Source organism: Littorina saxatilis, linkage group LG17 (assembly GCF_037325665.1).
Source record: "Littorina saxatilis isolate snail1 linkage group LG17, US_GU_Lsax_2.0, whole genome shotgun sequence".
NCBI classification, from domain to species: Eukaryota; Metazoa; Mollusca; class Gastropoda; order Littorinimorpha; family Littorinidae; genus Littorina; species Littorina saxatilis.
The window spans coordinates 14,799,541-14,823,096 of NC_090261.1; the positions used below are offsets into that span (position 1 = coordinate 14,799,541).

The window sequence follows — 23,556 nt, forward strand, 5'->3', positions numbered from 1 at the left end:
AATTATGTTCTCTTTTATTTACAAAAGAAATCAACAATTAAAACTCATTGATATATTACTTTTACAACAACAGTTGTAAGAATATCTCTAAAAATCCTGAACAGGAAAAGTAAAGAAGTTGTTATTTCTTCCTCAGCCTTAACTATACAGAAACTCTAAGGCATAGGTTTAAAGAAAACGAAAATGTATCCACATATAAAGATTAAAAGGAAAGGAAGGTAGGCTTTGATGACTTATAGATTTGGGTACCATAGTGACAGGAATTATGAATATGTATGATCTGCAATTTGAACATTTAAGCAAAATATGTAAAATCACATGTCTTTGTACAGCTGCAGCATTCAATATTGCATGCAAAAAGTTACATACACAGGCAGTTTCACTTACATGTATAAAATTATATATGCTTTTCTGTTGCACTGAGAAACATTGGAATCTTTTCTGAGCAAACAAGGTAAACAGAGTAAGATTTCAGTCTCTTTCTTTCTCTTACTTTCACTGAATATTGTTGTCCCTTTTCTTTTAATTCTTAAATTCAATCATAAAATAAATAACAAGAGTCCAGCTGAAACTTCAGAAAATCCTACTGACTGAAGTCATGAGCTGGAGACCTTGACAATTAGTCAATCAAAATGAAATAACAACAAGAATCCAGTTAAATGTTCACAACATCGCGCTTGAGAGAACTGATGAGCTGGGTCACTTGTCGATGAGTCCGAAGATGCTTTTCTGTGATTTTGGCCGTGTCCTTGGTTCCACACACTGCTTTTTGGCTGGAGGCTTGTGGGCTGTTCTCTTCTTGACTGCTGGAACGGCTTTTTCTTCTGACGACGCCTTGATGACGAGCTGAAACACAGTCTTAACAAAATGAAGCTGGAACCTTGCACTTAGCCAGCAGTTGATGCAGAGTGCTATTTTATTCTATTCTATTACTTAATTGCTGAGCTCGTATGTAACCAGTGAAGGCATAAACTTACACTAGTCTTTAAGAGAAAATACTATTTCAATCTTCTATTGTTGTTAAACACTAAAAACAAAAGATTATAAGCACTGCTGTTATTATGAACATGAAATTCTTCAGACTTCAGGTAAGACAAACAAAATGTGAATTCTCTTTTGAGACTAACAGGTGATCTCTGACAACATGAAATAGAGAATGAAATCCCTAGTACCATAGTTTCAGGTGACACTGACAGGGTGTGACCCCCCCCCCCCCCCCCCCCTTTCAATTGTGAATCCTGTGCTTTTTCCTGGCAGTGCCTTGAATATATTACCAAACCTGTATGGCATGGATTGGTTTTGCTTTGAAATGTTGGCCCAGCAGGAGTTTCAAACCAACAATTGCAAACCCAGATAAACAAAGTGGTATGGTGGGAAACAGATGGGAAAACTACCAAACACACATGTTAATACCTACACATACATGCAGACACACACATATAAGTATACTCTTCACACCTTTTCATTAGTATTCTCTTCTTTGTCAGAGTTAACGCTGAAGACAAAGTTTCGTGAGCCACGCGTGCCGTTGACGTTCAGTGAATTTGATTTTGTCAGCTCGGCAATCTTGGCCAGGTTTTCTTTGCTACGAGTCAGGAACGACCCTCGCTTGGGAATCTGAAGGAAAAAACATCAGGCATGAGATCAAGAAATTGCACTAAAAACATCAACAACAAAAATGCATGCTCTAAAGACCATTTTTGAAAACAAAATATGCAAAATCTCCAAATCTGAGGATCTCAAGAATGATCGCTGGAGCTTTGATAATCCTTGACGAAAAAATCTTATTCCTAAATGTTCCACATGAAAGGCCAAACGTCCACTCACGCCAAGTATATATATATAAAAAAATAAAAAATTTGCAACTATTCAGTCACTCACAAAAAGCACAATGTTGTACAAAAAGGTGAAATCCTACTTGATTCATTGTTGTGGTTTGATGGCATAATATCCAGCATTTGGTCCTATTTTTCACATATTCATTATCGTTACTTTAGTTCACATGATACAATAATCATAGCCAATAGGCCAAAACCCCAATCAAAACGTTATGAGCTTTAACAGACTTTTGTTGTTGTCGTAAAGACAGTAAAAGCCATTAGCAGCATGCAACGAACTTGTACCTTTGGTTTGACAAATTTGCTGGGACTTGTCTTTTCCATCAGTGACTGGCTTCTGACAGGCTTGGGTCTGAGCAGTGTAGGTGGCTGTGGCTTTGGTGCTACACTTGAAGGCTCTGAAACTGGAAGAGAGAAGAGAGCGTTTATTTACTGGAACAAAGCTTCAGGAGTTCCCATTCCTGAAATTAATTCTTCCTCGTTTTATATGTACAAATGGACAGAATTTATTAAGCGCACATACATAGAAAGTTATAAGTGACTGATACTTAAAGACTTTGTGTTGTGCAAGTGCAAAACAGCTGGTGCAATTGTTTATTTATGTTTATCCACTGGATTGTAAAACAAGACAATACAATCAGAGATTCTTTTCCTCATCATATCTTTGATTCAGTTGTAAATTTTGTATTTTCCTGAGTGATCATGATAAAATCCACTCAAATCAAATAAGTTGAGACTCGCGAGTTATAATTTTCAATGTTTGACTTACCTTGCCGCTTCATGAAAAACTTGCCAAACTTCAGGAACTGGCTGTTACTTTCCTCCTCCTCTCCCGCAACTTCTTGCTAATAACAGAAAGAGAAAAATCAACATAGGAATGAAAAATTATCCAACTCATGTTTAATATAAATAAATATTATAATTATGCGTGTCTACTAAGATTTCAGCACCATTGTTTTGAGAAAATCACTAATGTGATTTTTTATACACATCTCCACAACTTTGATTTTATTGTGCTAATTTCACGTTTGATGCCACAGAAATGTATTACCCTCCAACACTGGACAATTACCGATACTAGTTTTCTGTCTTTGATATTCTACATGTCCTTTCTGCTTTCCGCCCCTGCTGCTTCTCTTTTGTCTATGGTAGCTTTCTTTAATTCAAAAGTTTCTGTTTTATTATGAAAAAGCTATGAAAGCAGACTGACCTGTTGTGATTCCAAGAATTTTTCACGTTCAAAGCGTTCCGTTCTCCACTGCTTCTCGTCAGGATCCTCTGCTGCCTCCTTCTCCTCATCAGATCCCTCGGCAAACATGTCCTGCTGGGATCCGTCATCCCCTGCACGTAACAAGGTTCCACAATGAATATACACAGATACTGCGATTCCACAAACAAACAATAGGCGACTTGCCCTATCGGCCAGCGCCGCGAAGTCGCGCGATAAATCTGCAATACCTTGCGTGGTCTTGTGAGAGGTTGCGTTTCAGTGCAGACACTTCGCCTTGAAAATGGTGAATTTGCACTGTGCAGCAGTGGGCTGCAGCAATGTTAGCCGCAAGAATAATCCTAAAGTTCGTTCAAAGTACCCAAGCATGGTCCGTACACAAAGGAAAGGCGATCGAGTTTTTTTTTAACACGAGCCAGAGAACACCAGCGCTTGTGAAGCGATGGCTGAATTCTCTTCGACGTCAAAATGACGTGCCATCCCGGTACTCCGTTGTCTGTTCAATAACTTTATCAGCTTCAGTTTCTTGTATCCTGAATATTGTATTTTTCTTTCTTTGAGGTATTTTTGCAACTTTGGTACTTGCAATCGCATGAAAATTCTGCTGTTCGGTAGCCATTGTTTAGATCAGTGATTGTAGTGTATGGAAGGAACGATAACTCTTGAGAGCAAAAAATGTGCCCGCAGGGAAGTGAACCTTCCTTATCTTTCGCACTGGAGAGCTATCCAAGCGGGGTATTGTGCAAGTTGGCTATTAAGATGTTCTGTAGTCTAGTTCGTTTCTGCTCAGTTGATAATTCTGCATCAAAGATCCTGTATATTAAAAACATTCCTTTAACAACTTTGAAGATAGAGAAAACAAATACTAACCATCTCAGAGAAGAAAAAAAACTTTTTGCTAAGACCTTTAAAATTTTTTTTTTTTTTTTAAAGTTTTGTCTGTGTCTTTCAAGAGATAATATTAAAAGCATCCTGTTTTTGTCATAACTAATCTCCCTTCAACTTAGGAAATGGCACATACAGGTACGTTATTCTCCAAGACAGCACTTCCATTTGCTGCTAAATGGCTGCTTTATAGTTTGTTTTACTTGGCATACAGTGTACACATGCAAACAGACACAGAAGATAGATAACACATCTCATGTCACAGAATATTGGAATTATCGAATGTTCAAAGATATTTTTGCATGTGAAGACTACGTCACAACCCTGCCATATCAGCAATGTGTTTCAATGATGAAGTTTAGAACATTAAACAACAATTTGCCTGTACAGAAAGAACGTTATCTTAACATCCCGAGGTCAGAAAGAACCTGCACCAACTGTGTATCACAAGACATAGGTGATGAATTCCATTATTTATTTGTCTGTGATTTTTTCAAAGAAGAAAGAGCTGAGTTGTTACCACCTTACTATTGGAAAAAACCTAATGCACTTAAATTTAAAAAGTTGTTTGCTACTAAGAAAAAGAAATTGCTAAAGAATATGTTGGACTTTATTAATAGAATTTGTAACAGTTTTTCATAATTTTTTATTTTATTTTTATTTATTTTATTTACTATATTAGCATATCCCATGACCTCCCTTCTTTGTCTCTGTTACTTCAGTATGGGTATATATGTTGTATTTTTATAGCTCAATAAATACATCATGGACTCCAAAAAATATATGATAGTGCAGATTCCGATTTGGGCAAAGAACTACTTTCCTCCCGACCTTTGACCTTGCGCCAAACAAATAGATTGTAATACACTCTTAATTGTTTTGCTGCTAAAGAGTTCTATCCTCAGTTTTATTAACCCGTGCATAACACTAGTTTGAACAGTCGAACACTATCACAATGCCCATGGCTACAAACCAAAACAAAAAAACGAGTACCCTCCCTTGCATCGAAGCAGACGACTGTTCGTGAGAGTCTGTCACAGTGTCGGTGTGGGAACTGACAGAAGCTAGGGAGCACAGATAATAGAAGCCCTGTCACATAGACTAATCACACAATCAATACACTTTTGGCTCATGTTTTAAATGACAGTTTCGAGTTTGTGAGTCAAACTCAAAGCAACAACACTGGTCTGGTGTCATGCGTAGCGGGACCGAAAAGCGTCTGTACTGCATGGTTTGGGGTGGCTTCGCTTCGTATCAAACATCGGCTGTTTCACGTATTTTGCGAGAAAGTCTACTCTTTTGCCTGGCTCTGCAGTAAGTCCACATTGGCGATGAAGGTATCCAAGAACTTAACATGTGTGCATTTTTCCGTAATCCAGTCATATTCCTTCAAAATGCAATCAATCGGCGGTGACAGACGTGTCAGCAATTCGCGACTTCACCAAGTCGGTCCCGTTTTCCTCACACCCATACCAGTTTAGGTTCATTCATGCAAACACACTCGCAAAACAGTTTATCACGTAGATACATTTCAAATAGGGAGCAAATGGTTAAATCTAAACCTACATATTTGTTCCCTAAAATTTGCTTCTCTGTCAATAAGCCTAATTGTATAATAACACGTTCGAGAAAAACAACAAGGAATCGATTCTGAATCGAGTAAGCCAAATGGGTCCCAAACCCGTTTCGCCCGTTCTGCCGACCTGAAACGCAAAACAAAAGAATTGTGCGCTTCAACTAAATTAATTTCTATACGACTTCATTACTTTCTTGCAACTTATGAACCTTTACTTAAAGCTTTTAAATGGTCTGAAAGTAGTGTTACCGCGTACTTATCGATGCACTCATTCGTTTTATTTTTTCAGCGACGGTCACTTAGTTTAAGGTTGCAAAAGGGCCAAGTCTCGCTGGCACAACTGTTTTACAGTCCACAGATCGCAACAGTGCCGCTAGTAGTCTACACTTTGTGTTTGATGGTAGAATGGGATATACAGATTACAACACGAGTGGTTTTTTATATGGCTTGTATTTCAGTCAAGACCCAGCGGGAATATCAATCGAGAGCCACTCGCCAGAGGCTCGTGTCTCCCGATGATATTCATCCGCTGGGTCTTGACTGAAATACAAGCCATATAAAAAACCACTCGTGTTGTAACCTATACATATATCATGATTGTATTGATTGTATTTATTGTTCAAAATGCCCCCATGGGTTATGGACTAATAAAAACTTGAACTTGAACTTGAACTTGACAACACTGACAACAGGACCACCCTCCGTTGCCAGTCAGCATTCTTAACACAAAGCCTGTATTCTTCCTCCCTCCCTTCTCTTTCCATCTGCATAATGAAGTTGTCATTACAAATAACGGAGGAATCATTACCCATGCTTTTCCAGTGGAATCGTCTCTGTCTGCCTGCACCCTCACTGTGCAGATCTCCGTCAGGCAGGTACATCTCTTTGTAGCGCATCAACTGTCTGTCGTCATCGTCTAACATTTGTTTCCTGCACAATGATAAAAGCATGAATAAAATTTTCATCAGCATCCCAGGCTACACAGCCAAAGCTCTAAATCATCACAGATTAGCTATCACCTTAACACCAAGCAGCACATGGCTCTTTCAGAAAGAAAAAAACAAAAAAACTCAAAAGACAGAAAAGATTTGTGTCCACAATTTATCATTGTGAAGATAATTCTGGAAATGATACCAGAAAATTACATGTTAATCATAGATATTAACACATGTTCCAGAAATCTGGAAAAACATAGTAAACTGAGTTATATCAAAAACAATACATCAAACATCAACTGTATTAACTTCAGTAAATGTCAGAACAAGACTGCGCATGCTAATTAATCAAGAAAGCTTGCTGCAAAAAAACAAAAAAACAGACACTAGCACACAAAAAACTTACATGTGAACACGGCCGACCTGGTCCCTCAACTGGTCGTTGCTCAGGCTAACATCGTTGTCGCCAAGTTCCATCTCGAGAATGTCATCCTCCTCCGCAATGTCAAGGTTCTCATCGCTCTCAGCTTCACTTCCAGAAAGTTCTGCTTCATCCTCCACAAACTGCTGAAGAAGATTCCTGCGGAACCAAACAGTAGAGACAATGCGACATGCACATTTCTTTGTGACCGGGTCATTACAGAGATACATGATAACGCACATTCCACAAACTTGCTGATCAGTTATGTCCGGCGTTACCAATTTAAAGCTTATTCCTTGAGGTAAATACTTGTCTGGTAAAAATGCATTTATTTTTTCTTATCCAAGATAATATAATCAAACCTGCTCTGTTGACCACCTCTTGATAACGACCACCTGCCCATTACAACCACCTGACAGGATACCCGTTGACGGTTTTTTTCTCTCTATCTTTCACCTTTCAATAACAACCACCTCCCTATAACCACTTTAGGTCGGTCCCTTGAGTGGTGACTATAGACTGTAGGTGCTGTGTTTGAAGAGTCACTCAACGCAATAGATGTCCTGCACACTTACCCTTTCTGTTGGAAGCCTCTGAATGAAGGTTCTTGTTCCAATGCATCTGAATCGTGGCCATCTTCATTCTCATCTTCTGATCCGGAAAGTTCATTCTATAAACAGAAAGAGGTGATTAAAAACTACAACAATCAAAAAAGTAAAACTTTTAAAAATGCTAATGACTTTTAAAATCTGATATCCAACATGTCACTTCAATGACAATATTTGCAAGGTACAAGATTTTTTATCCAGCGAATGTTTCTTACTGATAAGAGAACAGGGTTTTAAATACCTGTATTCTTGTATAAATGTACATCCATGTGAACACGGGAATCTGTTTCTCAATTCTTTCTGTCCATAACTACCAAAAGCTGAGACATTATTCACTTGACGATGTCACAATTACGTAATCCTTTTTGTGTGTGTACATTTTATGCATTCAATAAAGATTTCTCTTTCTTTGCTTTTTGTCATAGCTTCTCCTCTTTCCAAAAGTATATCCTTACAAATCTGACAAATGCCCTTAACTCATTCGCTGCGCGTCGGAACTGGAATTCCGACACCTGTGTTTAGCGTTGGCTGCGTGCCGGCACTTGAGTTCCGACGGATATCACGAATTTTTAACGGTGTAAACGGTCCTGCTGACCAAGGGAAACAACCCCTGCAATGAACTTCTATCTGTCTACAGTGGTACCATTCACTGTAAACAGTTCCTTCCCTTAAATTGTTGGGATTAATAAAAATTTTGTTGACGGTGTGCGACCCACGTGTTTTGACTTTTCCAAGATGGCGGATCGTTCTGCTGAGACGTAGTAACTTGAAAAGAGTGCTAGAACGTGTTATTCAGTACGGTTCTGATCTTGACCTCAGTGATGATGATAGTGGAGATGATATTTTAGATTCTGGTGACGATTTTGTGCCAATGGACGATCATTTGGGTGATGATTCGGGCAATGCAAGTGTCGATCATGACATTGTGTATGATGAACCCATGACGTAGAAAGTTTTTTTGTTTTGTTTCAAATTGGATATTTTGCGTGGATATGAAGACAACAAAAGGTATGTACTTTCAAATGTTTCATATATTTTCTAAAAGAGTAAGTTTCAAACTTTGCAAAAACATAAGGTATGTAAGGTTATCTTGTGTTGTTGATTTTTAATATTTTTTTCAAAATGGCTCTAAATCGCGCGTTGGCAGGGAACACAGGGGAAATTTAGCTGCGCAGCGAATGAGTTAACAAAGTTGGATAAAATTAATACAGGACGTATTGCATGTATTCAAAGATCTCCCCAAAAAGATCTTTCCCAAAAATGTCTCACAACAAAATAGATCTTTGTAACCTTGCCACAATGTTGTCACCCGGCTTCAATGTATCATAAAACATATCACAATCTAACAGATCACAAAGCACCATTTTACCTTTGCAGAGTGTTTGCTGGCTTCATCATCAGACAACAGCTTGAAGGGCCCAGTGCCGGCCACATCGTCTTCCTCATCCGATGAGTCATCTCTGATGACTATTCTCCTCTTCACTCCTCTCTTCGCCTCTCCCGACTGGCTTTTCTTGGCTTCACTGTTGGAAAAAGAAAAAGAGATTAAAAGTGAGTTCATTCACACTTGACACCTGAAGGAGAAACTGTTAGGTCCAGCGGAGTCCCTGCAGCAAAATGCAGACTTCATCTCATCAACCATCATGACAGTCAAGCATGGCGATGGGAACGCAGAAGAAAAATACACATTGAATCAGTAATAATAATACGAGAATTTATAACCCACACATATCTCACCACAAGGCGACTCAAGGCGCTTACGGTAAAAGTCTATGAAAAATAAACATCAACATCACACAAAGATGATGAACAGTACACAAATAAGTGCAGTATAACACCCTTCCTAACAATTTTTGGGAGCCACAGATATCATGGAACAATCGTCCTTTCCTCTTGGTTTAGACCTTTATTTGCTTCCACTAGGGACCTGCCGGAGCACTTATAAAACTGCTATAATTCTAGCTTCAGGCATTGCTACACGCTATTATCCAGACATAACCAGACAATAAATTGTTCACATGTAACCATCCAATTTACTTATCACCTTACACATACCTACAAGAAGAGCCATTCTCACGGTCATCATACCACACGTTTTTTAATCAATGAATTTTATTGCAAGGATAAAATAAAGTTGGCAACGCCATGCCAACAGCCTGCAACATTCTCAACTATCTTGCCAACAGGTTTTTGCCAACAGGTTTTTGCCAACTTAAAATCAAACATGTTCCAATCAACCAAATCCCTAAACAGGTCTCCACACTCACTCATTTGAAGAAGCAAACTGGCCAGAACACAAGCCCAGTAGATCATCCATGTTGTCAGTGTCAGCTTGACTGTCTCTGTTACCAGCACCCTGAGACTGCGAGGAAGAATCAAACAGGCTGGTCACAGAGCCTCGGTCATCCTGAGACTGAGAGGTGTTGTCAAACAGTCCCCCAAAGCCTCCTGAAAGCAGCCCTTCTTTTTGTATACCCTCTGCAAGAAAGAATGGACAGTATCAGTCATGCAGGTACAGGCAAACAAGCACACGCACACACAGAGGCGTGCAAACATGCACACGCAAAGCTGAAGAATGCAATTTCTACACAAGAAAAGATAAAAGACAAACCTCAGAGTATTTTTTTTATTTTTATTTTCCTCTTTTGTCCCCCTTTAATTTGTGAGGGGGGGGGGGGGTGCACTGTTAAGCAGATGAGTACTGGGTACTTCACGTTCCTGATATGCAAGGTAATTGGATGGAAAGTTCTTAGCAACATGCACTTACTTGCAAACTGCCCTGAGCAGAGGCCCATCAGTTCGTCCATGCCTCCTGTCGCGTCTTGACTTCCCTCGTGCAGGAAGCTGCTGGACTTGACCATTTTTCTGGGCTGGGTTGTGGGTAGTTTTATGAACCTGCACATAGGTTTGTTTTGTTTTCAGCATCACGTCACTGTCAAATTGATTCTCACAGACTGTCCTTTTCTTCACAAATCTGAAACTCTTCATGCTATCTCGCTACTGGCACATTATTTAGGCTAGCATAATTATGCCACACACACATCGTGTTGAACAAATATGTCGTAGAAAGTGTGAAATAGGCCTAAAATCTTACTTAAACGTGATCGCTACTCAAAGCACAGCAAAATGACTGAATAGTCGTGAATAAATCTTGAAAATGAAATGATGTAGTTCAACACAAAACAAATCTAAAGGCACACACACGCACACTGTACTTAAAGTTCCATCACAGTGATTAGATTTTTTCCCATTTTGTGATTTACTGTTATGTTTTACAGGTCAGAAAAGAACAAGACAGAATCTCACTAAATTACTTGTTTTGTTTTTAACTTTACAGTGACAAGCATTCACACACATTCACACTCATATTCACAGACAGATACACAGGCAAAACTCCACTCACCCATCAGCATCCAACATTTGTGATGCTGTATCTTCACTGAAAGACGTATGCATGGCAGAACTGGCAAAAGAGTTATTGTGGTCCGACTCTGAACCCCCATACAGATCCTGTGAGTCCTCTATGGGCTGTGCTAAGCTTGAACGGTGAGGCTGGAAAGGATATTGATTTCATCATAAAAATGACAGAAGATACAAATATTCGAATGCACACTGAAACATATGGTGGCACGCTGACACAGATGCCAGCAAACTAACTTAATAATATGATTGCTACGCTTATCACATGCACAATTCGCTCGGACGGAAAGCTTCATCTAAAGAAAGTTCAGTGTTTTTACTGCAGTTGTTTTAGTCTCTTGTAAATCTAGTGAACACAAGTTTTTGAATATTCTCAATTTTTAACAACAATATATACAGTGGTATGTCTGTTTTTACTTTTAAAACCTCTTCAAGTCAGAGAAATGTAGGCCTTAAACTAATAATGGAGAGGGAGATTTGTAACACAAGGGGAAATGTAGGCCTTAAACTAATAATGGAGAGGGAGATTTGTAACACAAGGGTAAATGTAGGCCTTAAACTAATAATGGAGAGGGAGATTTGTAACACAAGGGTAAATGTAGAAAACGTAAGAGAAAATGAGGTCTTATAAAAGAGGAAGTCTCAAAATGGAGGGTTTTCAAAGAGAGGTTCCTCTGTATGTATATGAATAAATAAATAAAACAACAGCAGAATGACTTACATTTCCATGTGGCTGCGTGTCCTGCAGAAGACGTGTCATTGGTGTCATGACCTCGAAGGACAAATCCAGACTCTTGGGCTCACCTGAGCAAGTACAAACACCATTTAAACAATGAACATTGACTCAATACGTTTAAAACAACCACTTGAACCAGTTCTTGAAAGAGGCATATCTCAAAGGCTCTGTACATTTTGTTGAAATCTACAATACTGGAAACCTCCAAGGGACCATCCAATTTTACAACACTGTAAACAAACAGTACTTTTTACTGCACCTTTCACCCTGATCTTTACCTGTATTGGTAGAACCGCAGGATTTTGTGGAGTCCTGTGCTGACGGTATGTTCTCCTGGCTGATGTCTTCATCATCACTGATAGCCAGTGGTCTTCTCTGACTGGGTTTCTTGAAGGCCACTGTAGTGAAATCAACCATGCACAATCAACCAATGATTAACAACAGGTTTACTGATGAAAGTTCTGTGACTGAAATAACTTGTCATGGAAAAACACTTACAATGATATTCCCTGCAGCATAGCAAAGTAAAAAAAAATGCACAGAATGTACAGCTGAACTGAAGCAAAAAAACTTGTTTTTATCAAGGCAAACTTTTCCACATGACATTATACTATAGGTCAGCAACTAGGTATAGGTGTGTGTCAGAAACATGTGGACAAGGAGCATGTGTGCAAAGTTTGCCTCAATAAAAGCAAGACTCTTCATTCTTTCACATCCCATATAAACCTCACAGTTATTTCTGAAGTTCATCTATTTGAAATCAGTTTTCATGTTTCACCGACAGCCAACGTAATAACGACACCCCTGCACATAACCACAACACTCACTCTCTTCTTCTTCTTCATTCTCATCTTCCTTCTCATCCTTCTCCCCATCTTTGTCATCTTCCTCGTCATCGGAAAGATCCAGCTCGAGATGCAGCTGGTCAGTGTCTTGAAACAGATCGTTGTCATCATCGTCGCCCATGTCGTTGATCTCTGCACAGACAGGTCTTTGGCGGTCCACATGTTCGTTTCCATCATCATCTGAATCTTCATCTGCCTCGTCATCCAGGAATGGATTGTTCTGAAACAGTTTCATGATTGACTTGAAACAGATGATTTCACATGACACAAGAAAGTTACTGAGAACATATTTTTTTTCAGAAACTTGCACTGACGTTAATATTCTGCCACAATTTTGATCATCACACGAGTTTCTTCAGACTCCAGAGTCACAGCTTAAGATTAAAGATGGCATTTAATGACAGCATACATTCTCACTCAATGATTATGGGCAGTCACATTTGAAAGCACAACATACCTCAATTGTTAGTTTTAAAAAGAAAAACAGGATATGATAGGTGGAATTAAAAACAAGCAAACGACAACAAAAAAAGCAAAAGGCTACACATTCACCCTCAGCATTGTTTCATCTATCAAACAACACACAAAAAGTTTAGTTACAAACCCAGTCTTTTTCTTCTTTCTCCTCTCCTTCTCCCTCTAACTCCTCGTCAGCATCACTATTGCCCTCATCGTCCGTATCAGATTGGTCCGTCAGTTCCGCCTCCTCTTCCTCCTCCGGCAATCCATCGTCAGCGTTCTCAAAACCTTCCTCGTTCTCCATGTCATACAGCTGTTTGCGTCGCTCAAAAGCCGCCGCTCTTCGCTTCTGCATCCCCTGTTCCAATTTTCGCTTGAGCACCTGCAATCTCCCTCCTGTAAAAAAACGTTTTGAAAATGGGTTCCAAAGTCTGGCAGCAGTCGACTGAGATTTTAACTAATCTAAGTCGGGGAGAAGAATGAAAATGGATAAAAACCAGGTAAACTCTTCATGTAAACAGTTTCTTAACAATGTTGCCTTAGCAACGTTTAAACGTCTGATACCTAATACAAATTATTTTCAAACTGGTTCCAAGATATCCACAAAATCAAACTTTTCATATAAAATGTTTTTGTTTTTTTACAATTTCGCCTTCCCAAATTTTGCATGTCTTCTCACCAACAAAAATCATTTAAAAACTGCTTCCAAGATATCCACAAGGACAGAGTATAAACAAGTTGTGTAGATAGGACTGTAAAGACAGACCTGGTGTGTGACTCTCAGCCTCCAGGTCCAGGTCTGCCTCGGGTTCGCCCTCCGTGTGGTAGGTCACTTTGTTCAGCTTCAGCCCTTTGTCCTGCCCTTCCTCTCCAGTCTTCTCCACAATGCTGATAGAGTAAAAGCAGACTCATTGGTTTTACACACACACCGCTTGTCCACCAGTTCAAACAGAACAAGATTAAACTTGAACAAATGTGACCCTCCACCACGGAATGAGTCGCATGTCACCTTTGCATGATTTTCATATTTTTACATTTTCCTAAAGAGTTTTTTATGCTCTATCCAGTGGTGAAAACCGTTTTAGAAAAGAGCGAAAACTGTTTGAGTTATAAGCCTGTGACTAAGATGATCCTCACGCTGTTACCATACACTCTCCGGACTTATATCAAGCCTAGCGCAGAACCGCGCGAAGTGACATGCGACTCATTTCGTGGTGGAGGGTCACAAATACTAAAACAGGAGTACATTTTCAGCTCGTTTCACTTGTCACCATTGATATCAAATTCAAGCCACATGTACAGAAAATGAAGCAACAGAATAAAAACCCTGTCAGCTTCACTCATGCATTAAAACTTGACGGTGGAAATCTGAGTCAAACAACGGTGCTTAAAGTTGAATCTTTAGAAACCGTGTCAGGTTATCCTGGGAACTAACTATTTGTGCTAGTTTTTATTCCCTGCTTCTTTTGTTTGGCGCACTAGTAGTTCAGTAAAACGTTTTCTCTGATTTCTTATTCAGCTCAATATCTTTTAGTTTTACTCACCTGATCTCCACATCTTTTGGTTTCTTGGGTTCCTTTTTCTGGTGCTGTTTCAACAAGAGGTCCAACAACTTCTGCATCCCCTTTGATCTCGGGTCGTCCTTTTTCACCTCAGGCTCATCATCGTCCAGAACAATAAAGCTGCCGTTAGGACGCCTTAGTGCTGGCACAACCCCCTTCTGTTCCAACTCCTCCAACGCTTTCTGACGAGCAGTCTGCAAGGAGGGAACTGTCACTTCCTCCGCAGTATTGTTGGAGCCATCCTCTCCTTTGCTATCGCTTGCACACAAGTCACTCTCTTTCTCCTTTGAATCAGCTGCATTAGATTCATTGTTCTCCAGTGTATTGTCTTTGCTAACAATGTTCTCATTTGTCTGCTTTTTAGATTCATCGGTATCCAGTGTTTTGTCTTTGCTACCAATGTCCTCATTTGCTAGCTTTTGTACAGATTCTGATAGTGTTGAATCAGCAACCCTTGAACTTACCGAAGCACTGACAGTAGAAGTACCCCCGTTTGTTTGAACAATTTCAGCGTCTTTAGTAGCTTCATCACCATCATCAACACAAGCATCTGCATGTTCAAGTTCTAACGACTCTGACACAGTGTCGGCGGCGTCCTGACTTCTCTGTGAGTCACAGTCTTTGACAGACAAAGACTCCACCTCTTCAATGCGCTGAGACTGCGACTGAGAATTCTCTGGGGCCGGCGAATCATACTCCTCCACCATCATATTATCACCGTCAGATACAGGCTGCGAGTTTTCTCTCCTCGTCGTACTCTGAGAACATTGTGAAATTTGTGACTCCTCCCCTTCTTCTGTTTGCTGAGAATTCAGCTGAGATATTGGCTGAGAAACACTTAGTCCATCTGAATGGTTGGCAACCAAGTCCGGCAACTCATCCTCACCAGTGGCATTGACTTGTACAGCAGAATCACCTGCCTCGACAACAGAAGGCTTTGAGACGTTTCCCTGACTGGAAGGATTACTGCCACCGGAGACATGTCCCGAGTCAGGAAGAGACTGCTGGGATTCGGCAGCTGATGAATGTCTCTGTGCTTTCTGCGATGAGCGTCCAGAGTGACGAAGATTGGGCAGTTTCACTATGCTTGGTTCCGCTATCTTGTCTTGGATAACCTGAGCTCTTCTGCAATACAACACAGACAAGAAACTTGTTATTTTCACGACATCATGTAGTAAAAGACAGATTTCACAAACCTGAGTAAAGTTGCTACTTAGGCAACAACAACAAAAAATTCTGTTTACGGTAACATAGGCCCAAAAAAATAGGGTCGGTAGGTCGAGATTTTTAATTTTAATTTTTTTTTCTTCTTTAAAAAAACATATTTTTAAGTTATTTTGCCAAAAACCAAAGACTTGGTGGTTTTTGTTTATAAAAATTTTTTTTCTTTTCTTTTCCAAATGCCAAAAAAAAGTCTAGGGTCGCGCGAAAAAATAGGGTCGGTCGGGATACCGTAAACAGACTATTTTTTTGTGGCCTTAACAACCCCCCACCCTAGGTGGTGCAGATGTGACACTTCTGATGCTGGGTTCTGTTGTCTTCTCCTGGATAGCTTGAACTTCTTAAAAAAAAAAAACCCCGTGTAGTTAGTGAAATAGTTTCAAAATTGTGAATGCAAAGAAATGTTTGTTTTGCAAGCTGACCACAGCACAGAAGTGCACAAAATAAAAAGGAACATAGTAACCCACCCCTAGCGAGGAAAAACATCTGAGGACATCCAATTTAAACTACAAATAATCACAAGACAACTCACTCAATATCACGGGCTCCTTTCAGCACCTTGTACACCTCCTGTTTCTTCTTTGCTCTCTGCATGAAATCTTGCAAGGACTTGGGCGCTGGCTTGTGGTATGGCAGGCGCACTTGGGTTTCTGAACAACAAGCATTATTTTCAGAAAGTATAACCCAAGTAAGGAAAGGGAAATTAGATGGAAAAAACACACAGCACTGCCATTTTTTGCTTCCTCTCAGCAGTCAAGTGAAGCCAACTCATGAACATTCCTGTGAAAAAATCGCAAAGTGAGGCTCACCGACAACAACAACTAGACTGGACAGACCCAGGAACATGCTGTTTGTCATCACATGCACATGATTTTGCATACAATTGAATAACCATCATTGAGAAAAGAAATCTCAAAATACTGAAATCACACCTTGGTAGCCTTAAATTATAACACACTCTGAAGTGGCACATGTTTATGGAAACCATGGTGCATGAAGGTTCATTCACACACTAAATTTTAAAGCATCAGGTTAGCTGATCAGCACAAATATTTACCTCTCATAAGTCGCTGAGATTCACTGTGTAGTTCTAGCATGTCATCCTTTGTGGGCTTACACTTTCTGGTCTTCTGTTCCCTTGGCTTTTTCCCAGCACCCTTTCAACACAGAAAAACATGTTATTGCTTTGTTTCAAGATTGAACCACTTGGTTTGTAAACTTTTTTAAGTGAACTGAACTAAGAGAAATCGTTAAAACGTACATTTAGGTGTGTGGGTGTGCGTGTGTGTGCATGTATAAATGATTAAAATAATTTTGTGCATGAGTTTGTCACCTAACTGAAAATCAACTTGTACATTCACCAACTTGTGCATGCACGCATGCATATGTACTTGTGTAAATATTTTAGCCTGTGTACAGACTTGTCGTCATCAAACAGTTACAGGAACTTAACCTGCTTTCAGCGTACCTTCAACTGACACCTTTACAAATACACCAGAATCTTTCACACAGTAACACCGTTTTAGACACATGGAGTTTGGACAAAACCTTGACAAAATAATGATTATTAAGTTGTCTTAAATTAGGGACCATGCCTAAAATATCACATGAAAAGCCCCCATATGCTTTTCCCCCAGTCATACCTTCAATTTCTTCAACTTTTTCAACAACTTAGGGTCCAGACTTGATTCATCAAAATCTTTATCCTCTGCACTGTCATAGGCAGCACCAGCAGCTACAAGGAGACAAACAGAAACATGAGATTGAGAGCAAAGTCACGAGTGAATCACTAAACATGTTTTTGCATTCAGCAACTATCAATTCTGATTCTGAGGTGTTTCTTTTTATCATTTCTTGCATATCACGTCATGACAACTTAATCTGTGGGTATAAACAAGTTGAGAAATAACACCATGCGTAGTATTCCAGTTACATTTACTCCATTAATTGGCACAGACATTACTGAGGATTCCTAATTCTGCTTCAAAATACACTTTGTTTAACATTTATTTTTCTTGTTGATTTCTTTTGCTTCCCGTGTCTATACCTTTGAATGTTTCACCTCCACCCCACAATAAGTTCACAGTTGGACCAAAGAAAAGAGACAGAGAAAAACAGAATGGATAGTGAGCAGACACAAGCAACAATCCACTGATGACATACCCATGTCTAAGTCGTTGCGATCATCCTCACTGCTGTCTTCAGCATCAAACAGATCACCATTCAGTCTGACTGGACCCTGCAGAGACAGCAAGTTACATATTATGGCTTCAAAGCACCATTTAACTGTGCGAAAAGAAGCAATCAAATGAACAAATTAGAAATATAATGAAGACAAAAGTGGTCATATGGTGCTCAAGATATTGTGCAGATAAAACTGCATAAAGGTATTTTGTTCAGTTTGTTGTTTTTAATACTTTACGTACAAACACTGCATTAATCTTTATTTAAGTTTCACAGGTTGAGTTGTATAAGGTGAGTCAAATGTGTGATTTTTGACATGCAGCAGCTAAGAGTTGGACCAAAGAGCATGATCATCACCATTAAAATTAAAATAAACAAGGAAAAAAGTTAGCCAAGAAATTCAACACTGATCGCATATCCATTACCTGTGAACTTGTCTCCTTGTCTGAATCGTCACTGCTCTCATCAGAGCTATGATTATCGTCATCGACTCCAGCATCTGCATCATTATTCGCACAAAGCAATTAATGAACTAGCCTGTGTGACACTGACAACCATTCCCATAATGTAAAGATTTGAAGTAAAAGTATGCTATGTGTGAGAAATAAAAAATAAAAATAAGCCAGAATTAACTGAAAAATTCAACAATTCTTTTAAATTTTGCTTTGAAAAAACATCCACGGAAAGATCTGGGGTTTCCTGGCATTCGCGACTGCATAAAGGAAAAACTTTCAACGTCAAACTTCATAAATGTATTCTATCAGAAAATCATTTATTAAAAAAAAAAGAAGAAAAAAAGAAAAGATATCTCAAAATTGACTAAACAACCCGCTGTTAATTGCATTAATTCTAACAGCAAGCACATTCTACTTTAATTTGACAACAAACTTCGTGAGATAATCTACAATAGTCTACATCTTGTCACTTTTGGCCAAATAACGAAGAGTTGAAAAAGTAACTGACCAGTTTTTCGTTCATTCTCTCCTGAATCTGAGTCTTCGAGCACAGCAGTCAGAACTTCATCCACTGTCTGTAATTAAAGAAGTCTCTATTATGAAATCATTTGTTCATAGTCATTAAAATACTGTCATCATATTATGCATAATTAAAGTTGGATGGGAGATGAATATAAAACAGCAACCTTGCACAAATATCATGGACGAGACAGTTTATAAAAATAATACGTGAAAAAAGGCACACACACACACAAAAACAAGCAGAAAACAACATTTATTAGATTCAGAATTTGTAAGACACGGGGTTCAACAACCACTTGATTCTGAAACAGGTAACTGGTACTGTATACTGAGACAAAAAATAAGGCAAAAAGTGTCTACTCTCAGCTATTTTGCTGGACAAACTGTCAGACCTGTTTACCCTAAACCCAAGGCAAGAGTACTTTCCCAAAAAGTTGAGTGTATTTTTCAAAAAGTTGGTGTACTTTGCAAGCAAAGCCATATGGGGTAGGGAAAATGTACGCGTGGGTGCAAACGTGTTTGTGTAAGAATAGCATGTCTTGTGAACACCTTCAGAATTTAACTGCTTCCAATACAACAGGAATAAAACAATTTTATTTACCTGTCAGTTTATAGCATTATAACCAGTGTCTTCCAAACAGATTGATAATGAAAAGATGAAGTTCGTGAAATAACATCTGCGGTTGACAGTGGCAAGTTCATTTTTACAATCATCTCAGAAAACATTGCTTCAGCGCGGACTACAGCCTTTTCTTCTGGCAGGATTTGCTTTGCGGGAATGAACTTCATAATTCCTTGGCAGCTTTCAGCGGATTTCTTTGCAGCAACCTTGTCCAGGTGAGTTTTAGAACTGCAGTGTCGTTCGATGTCATATTTCCCAGCATGGGCAACGGAGAAATCTGATTTACAATACTTGCAGTGTGCATGACTTTTTCCCATAGTAGACTCCACAATTCCTGGCTCTTTCTTATATTTCTCCAAGAAAATCTGCTGCTTCTGCTGTTTAGACTTGGTACAGTCATCCGAAACTGGCACATTTTTCCGCTTCATTTTGCCACGATTGTCCAGACGATCGCACGTGCCAACAACTAAACAAGGTTTCCACAGCTGAAGACTCGCTGTCATGGTTATCTCCCTTCGACCGAAACCAGTATCAGTTGTACCATTCCGTAATCAGCACACCAACACCGGAAAACGTATTCTAGACTTTTTCTTAGGCGTATTTTGTGCGTGTGTCGCGTATTTGCGTACCGATAATAATTTGGCGTACAAAATACACCCAAAACGTACTGGTAAACAGGTCTGAACTGTTCTACATATCCTAAGCTGAGCAGTCCTTCAGTGACACAAATGACCACAAAAGATTAAAGAAATGTATCGCAAATGATAAAGAGACTTTGCAAAAAGCACAGCTTTTTTCCCCAAACTTCTTTGTCTAAATTACCTTCTTCTTGTTGTCCTTTGGCCTTGTCTTCTTTTTCGCAACTGGTGAACCCTGCCCTGTAAAACAAAGCAAAAATGTAAATCAGTTTAACTCTAAAAGTAAAACAAAGTGAAAAAAAACAGATACACACTCACACAACTACATGTATAGCCTGTACAACTAACACTCAGAATCAAGAAACCACACTGTAACAGTTAGGCAAGAGTTTGTCAAAATTCCATTTTTGACTTTTGCTGTGCAGAGATGTATTCTATTTGTAAGGTATGAGCTGATCAAACAAATGTTGCACTCTGTTTGACTTTCACTTCTACCGCCCTACATGCACGTTTCCCTGAGAATTTTCTTCTCACCTTCATTGCTGCTGTCATCATCGGCTGCAAGATTGTTTGTCACAGTCTTGTCTTCGTCCTTCTGTTCAGCATCAGCATTCTCATTACCACTATCTTCACTTCCATCATCATCATCAATGATCATCTGAAAAAGGAAGTTTTTTGTCTTCTCTTATCAATATGATGAAATACAGCTCAATTTTAATTGTGTCCAATTAAGTGCTACAAACTTCTAATAAAAAACATCGTGTAAATTGTTCCACTCAAAATGATGAATTTATATAAAATATGGAATAGTGTCTACATTCTACCCTAGCAATGTCATTGTCAAGCAAAACAAGTGAAAAAAGGGCTTATTAGACTGATTAGTGACTCCAAAAGACTGAGAGTGACAAGGCTAAATAATATATATGATATATATCAACCAACAAGACTTATTGAAGTTATTCCTCAAACATAACTTTACACCAACAGTCTTTCACAAATAGTAATTTGTATATATATATATGTCACAGTGGAAATGAGAATCCAGTGAGATTTTGAAATCGCACTAGTGGAGATTGGAATTCCAGTTTGCACTAGGGCAAACTAGAATTCTCATCTCCACTGGATATTTGTTAGTGAAGATTGGAATTCCAGTTTGCCCTAGTGCAAACGGGAATCCAGTTTCAGTGGAGATGGGAATTACAGTTTTCACTAGGGAAAATAGGAATTGGGGGAAATAATGTGTTCAAAGGTTTATAATTCATGACTTAATGCAGACACATATATATAGGCAAATATTTAAAAACAATCTCCTCAAAATATATATATGGAATTCTAATAGTGGTGTGTCACTTTACCCTTTTGGCGCGTTTCTTTGTTACTTGGATGCTTTCTTCTTCAGAATCACTGTCCATGGGCATATCTGCAAACATAACATTAATAATTTAACTAGAGTAAATAGACAACACTTTATTTTTAAAATCAATTACTCTTCAAAATGAAATCTAAATAAGTATCCTTTATGCCCGCAAAAATGCGCACAAACTTTAACACTAACAGTGACACTAGCAAAATTGAAAAAGGCATTAGCATTTAACTTTCTTATTTTATTAACAGCTTTGCAACTAAATCATGTAAATGCAAGAAAAGAAATACATTTGTCTTCCCTTTTGCTTCTTGCCATCTTTGAAGAAGCATCATACACAGATAAGTGTAATCGAGCATTATTATTTGTCTGCTGAGTACATTGTTCTTCCATTTATTAGAGTTAGACTGACACAGTGACAGGTCCACGTTCTCGTAAACGTTCCATAACCTTTTTAGAATTTTTTATTTTGGAGTGTCAGCAGTCTATTAATTTTGGATTTTATCTTTTTTACTGCAATCCAATATAATTTGTGTTCTATAAATTATACATATACAGGGATTCATCTAGGGCTGCGCCCTGCGCCAATGGCGCATTCTATCTTGAAATGACCCATAGAACCTTGAGCAAGTGCGCCGTATGACCCATCACTTAAGTGTTGCAATGCGCCATCCTTCCTCCCTTTTCTGACTAGCTCACTTCATATCACTGCCTCTGGTACTTCCTAGCCAAGATAAAATGTTAATTAGTTTATTTTCCTCCTTTCAAATAAAATAATTCGTGATGGTCGTCGGTAACTGGAAGAAGAAAGGGAAGACGGCGACTGTGTTGTCGTGAAGAGAAACTGTCGTCTGCTTGTACAAGGGGAAGTAACTGTAATCGCCGGCACAGAACGGAAACAATGTTTGATTGGCTCATGAAATTGGTTTTCCCGGAAACGTAACATTTGGTTGTTGATCCCAACAATAATAGTGTCAGTGAAAATGCCACCGAAAAAGAAACTGAAGCTGATCAGCGGTCAAGAGAAGTTAGTGTTTGTGTGTGTGTGAGTGCGTGCACGTGCATAGCAATTTATTTGGCTACATTTGTTTGCGGTGGCTTGACCCATTATCATTCAAATTGACCCATACATTTTCAAGAGAATGGGTCAATTGACCCATAGGCCTGTCATTCTAGATGAATCCCTGCATATATTGTGTTTGTGTCATGCAATTTGAATTGATGTATGACCAACAATTTCACATATATATTGTGTTTGTGTCATGCAATTTGAATTGATGTATGACCAACAATTTCACATATATTGTGTTTGTGTCATGCAATTTGAATTGATGTATGACCAACAATTTTACAAATTGACAACAATCAAAACTGTACTACATGTATAAAGAATGGCAACTATAAATCCTCTTCCTAGTTTGTACGACTTTAAACCAGACTTTAATAATGTTTTCCACTCCACCCAATTATATGTAACTTTAAAGCATAATTGCATGGGTGAAACTGATCAGAAACGAAAATAAGGCCGGGGTGCAGGGGCAACGCCCTGCTAGGGGGCCCAGGGGGGACGGAAGAAAACAAAAAATCAGGCTTTTAAGGGTAAAAAGTAGGCCTATCCTGGTATCTCAAACACACAAATTTGCACATTAAACAATGGTAACAAATGCCAAGCTGTAGTCCGATAATTCGTGCGCCCAGTGAAACAAAGACTCAGCGATGTTTGGTCACTGTGTTAGGTGAAAAACGGATCGGATCGCCTGCGAAATTTATTTTTATTTTTTTTTGCAGATTTTCAAAATAAGGAATTCCTTATTTGACCAATTTCATTTGGCGGGTTTCCGCCCTGAGGCGGAAAAGTTTCACCCATGCATTTGCATACATACATGTACATCCTATAAATATGTTGGTGTTACTGTAACTGTTAGTGTTACCAACCCAGAACCAGTAGTCGAAAGTAAAACAAACCTTGGCCACCTGCAGCCTCATGATCCATCTCACAGTCTCCATCAGCTTCTGATCCATCCCCCTTGTTCCTCAT

The 23,556-nt window shown here is 39.0% G+C and overlaps 1 protein-coding gene across 1 annotated transcript; it reads right to left on the reverse strand.

Annotated features, from left to right (window-relative positions):
* LOC138952529 (claspin-like) lies at nt 1-23,556 on the reverse strand. The gene is made up of 28 exons (XM_070324214.1): nt 23,484-23,556; nt 21,511-21,575; nt 20,690-20,813; nt 20,340-20,395; nt 18,882-18,948; nt 18,344-18,417; nt 17,898-17,973; nt 17,378-17,469; nt 16,792-16,891; nt 16,267-16,384; nt 14,496-15,638; nt 13,718-13,839; nt 13,097-13,347; nt 12,475-12,712; nt 11,926-12,045; nt 11,633-11,715; nt 10,895-11,043; nt 10,259-10,386; nt 9,759-9,969; nt 8,861-9,014; nt 7,459-7,553; nt 6,869-7,042; nt 6,336-6,457; nt 3,049-3,179; nt 2,608-2,683; nt 2,124-2,242; nt 1,459-1,617; nt 1-846 (listed from the first exon to the last, which is right to left on the reverse strand). Exons 1-28 carry the CDS (start codon nt 23,554-23,556, stop codon nt 700-702), a joined length of 4,467 nt encoding a protein of 1,488 aa, XP_070180315.1. The 3' UTR covers nt 1-699.

What these genes read in the sequence shown, in the direction of transcription:
- LOC138952529 (XM_070324214.1), bottom strand. Translation starts at nt 23,556, where the DNA reads ATGAGGAACAAGGGGGATGGATCAGAAGCTGATGGAGACTGTGAGATG. An exon ending in TCGCAACGACTTAGACATGG is followed by an intron (nt 17,470 to 17,897) that starts GTATGTCATCAG and finishes GTCTCCTTGTAG; the next exon opens with CTGCTGGTGCTGCCTATGAC. An exon ending in CAGGTCGGCCGTGTTCACAT is followed by an intron (nt 6,458 to 6,868) that starts GTAAGTTTTTTG and finishes ATCATTGTGCAG; the next exon opens with GAAACAAATGTTAGACGATG.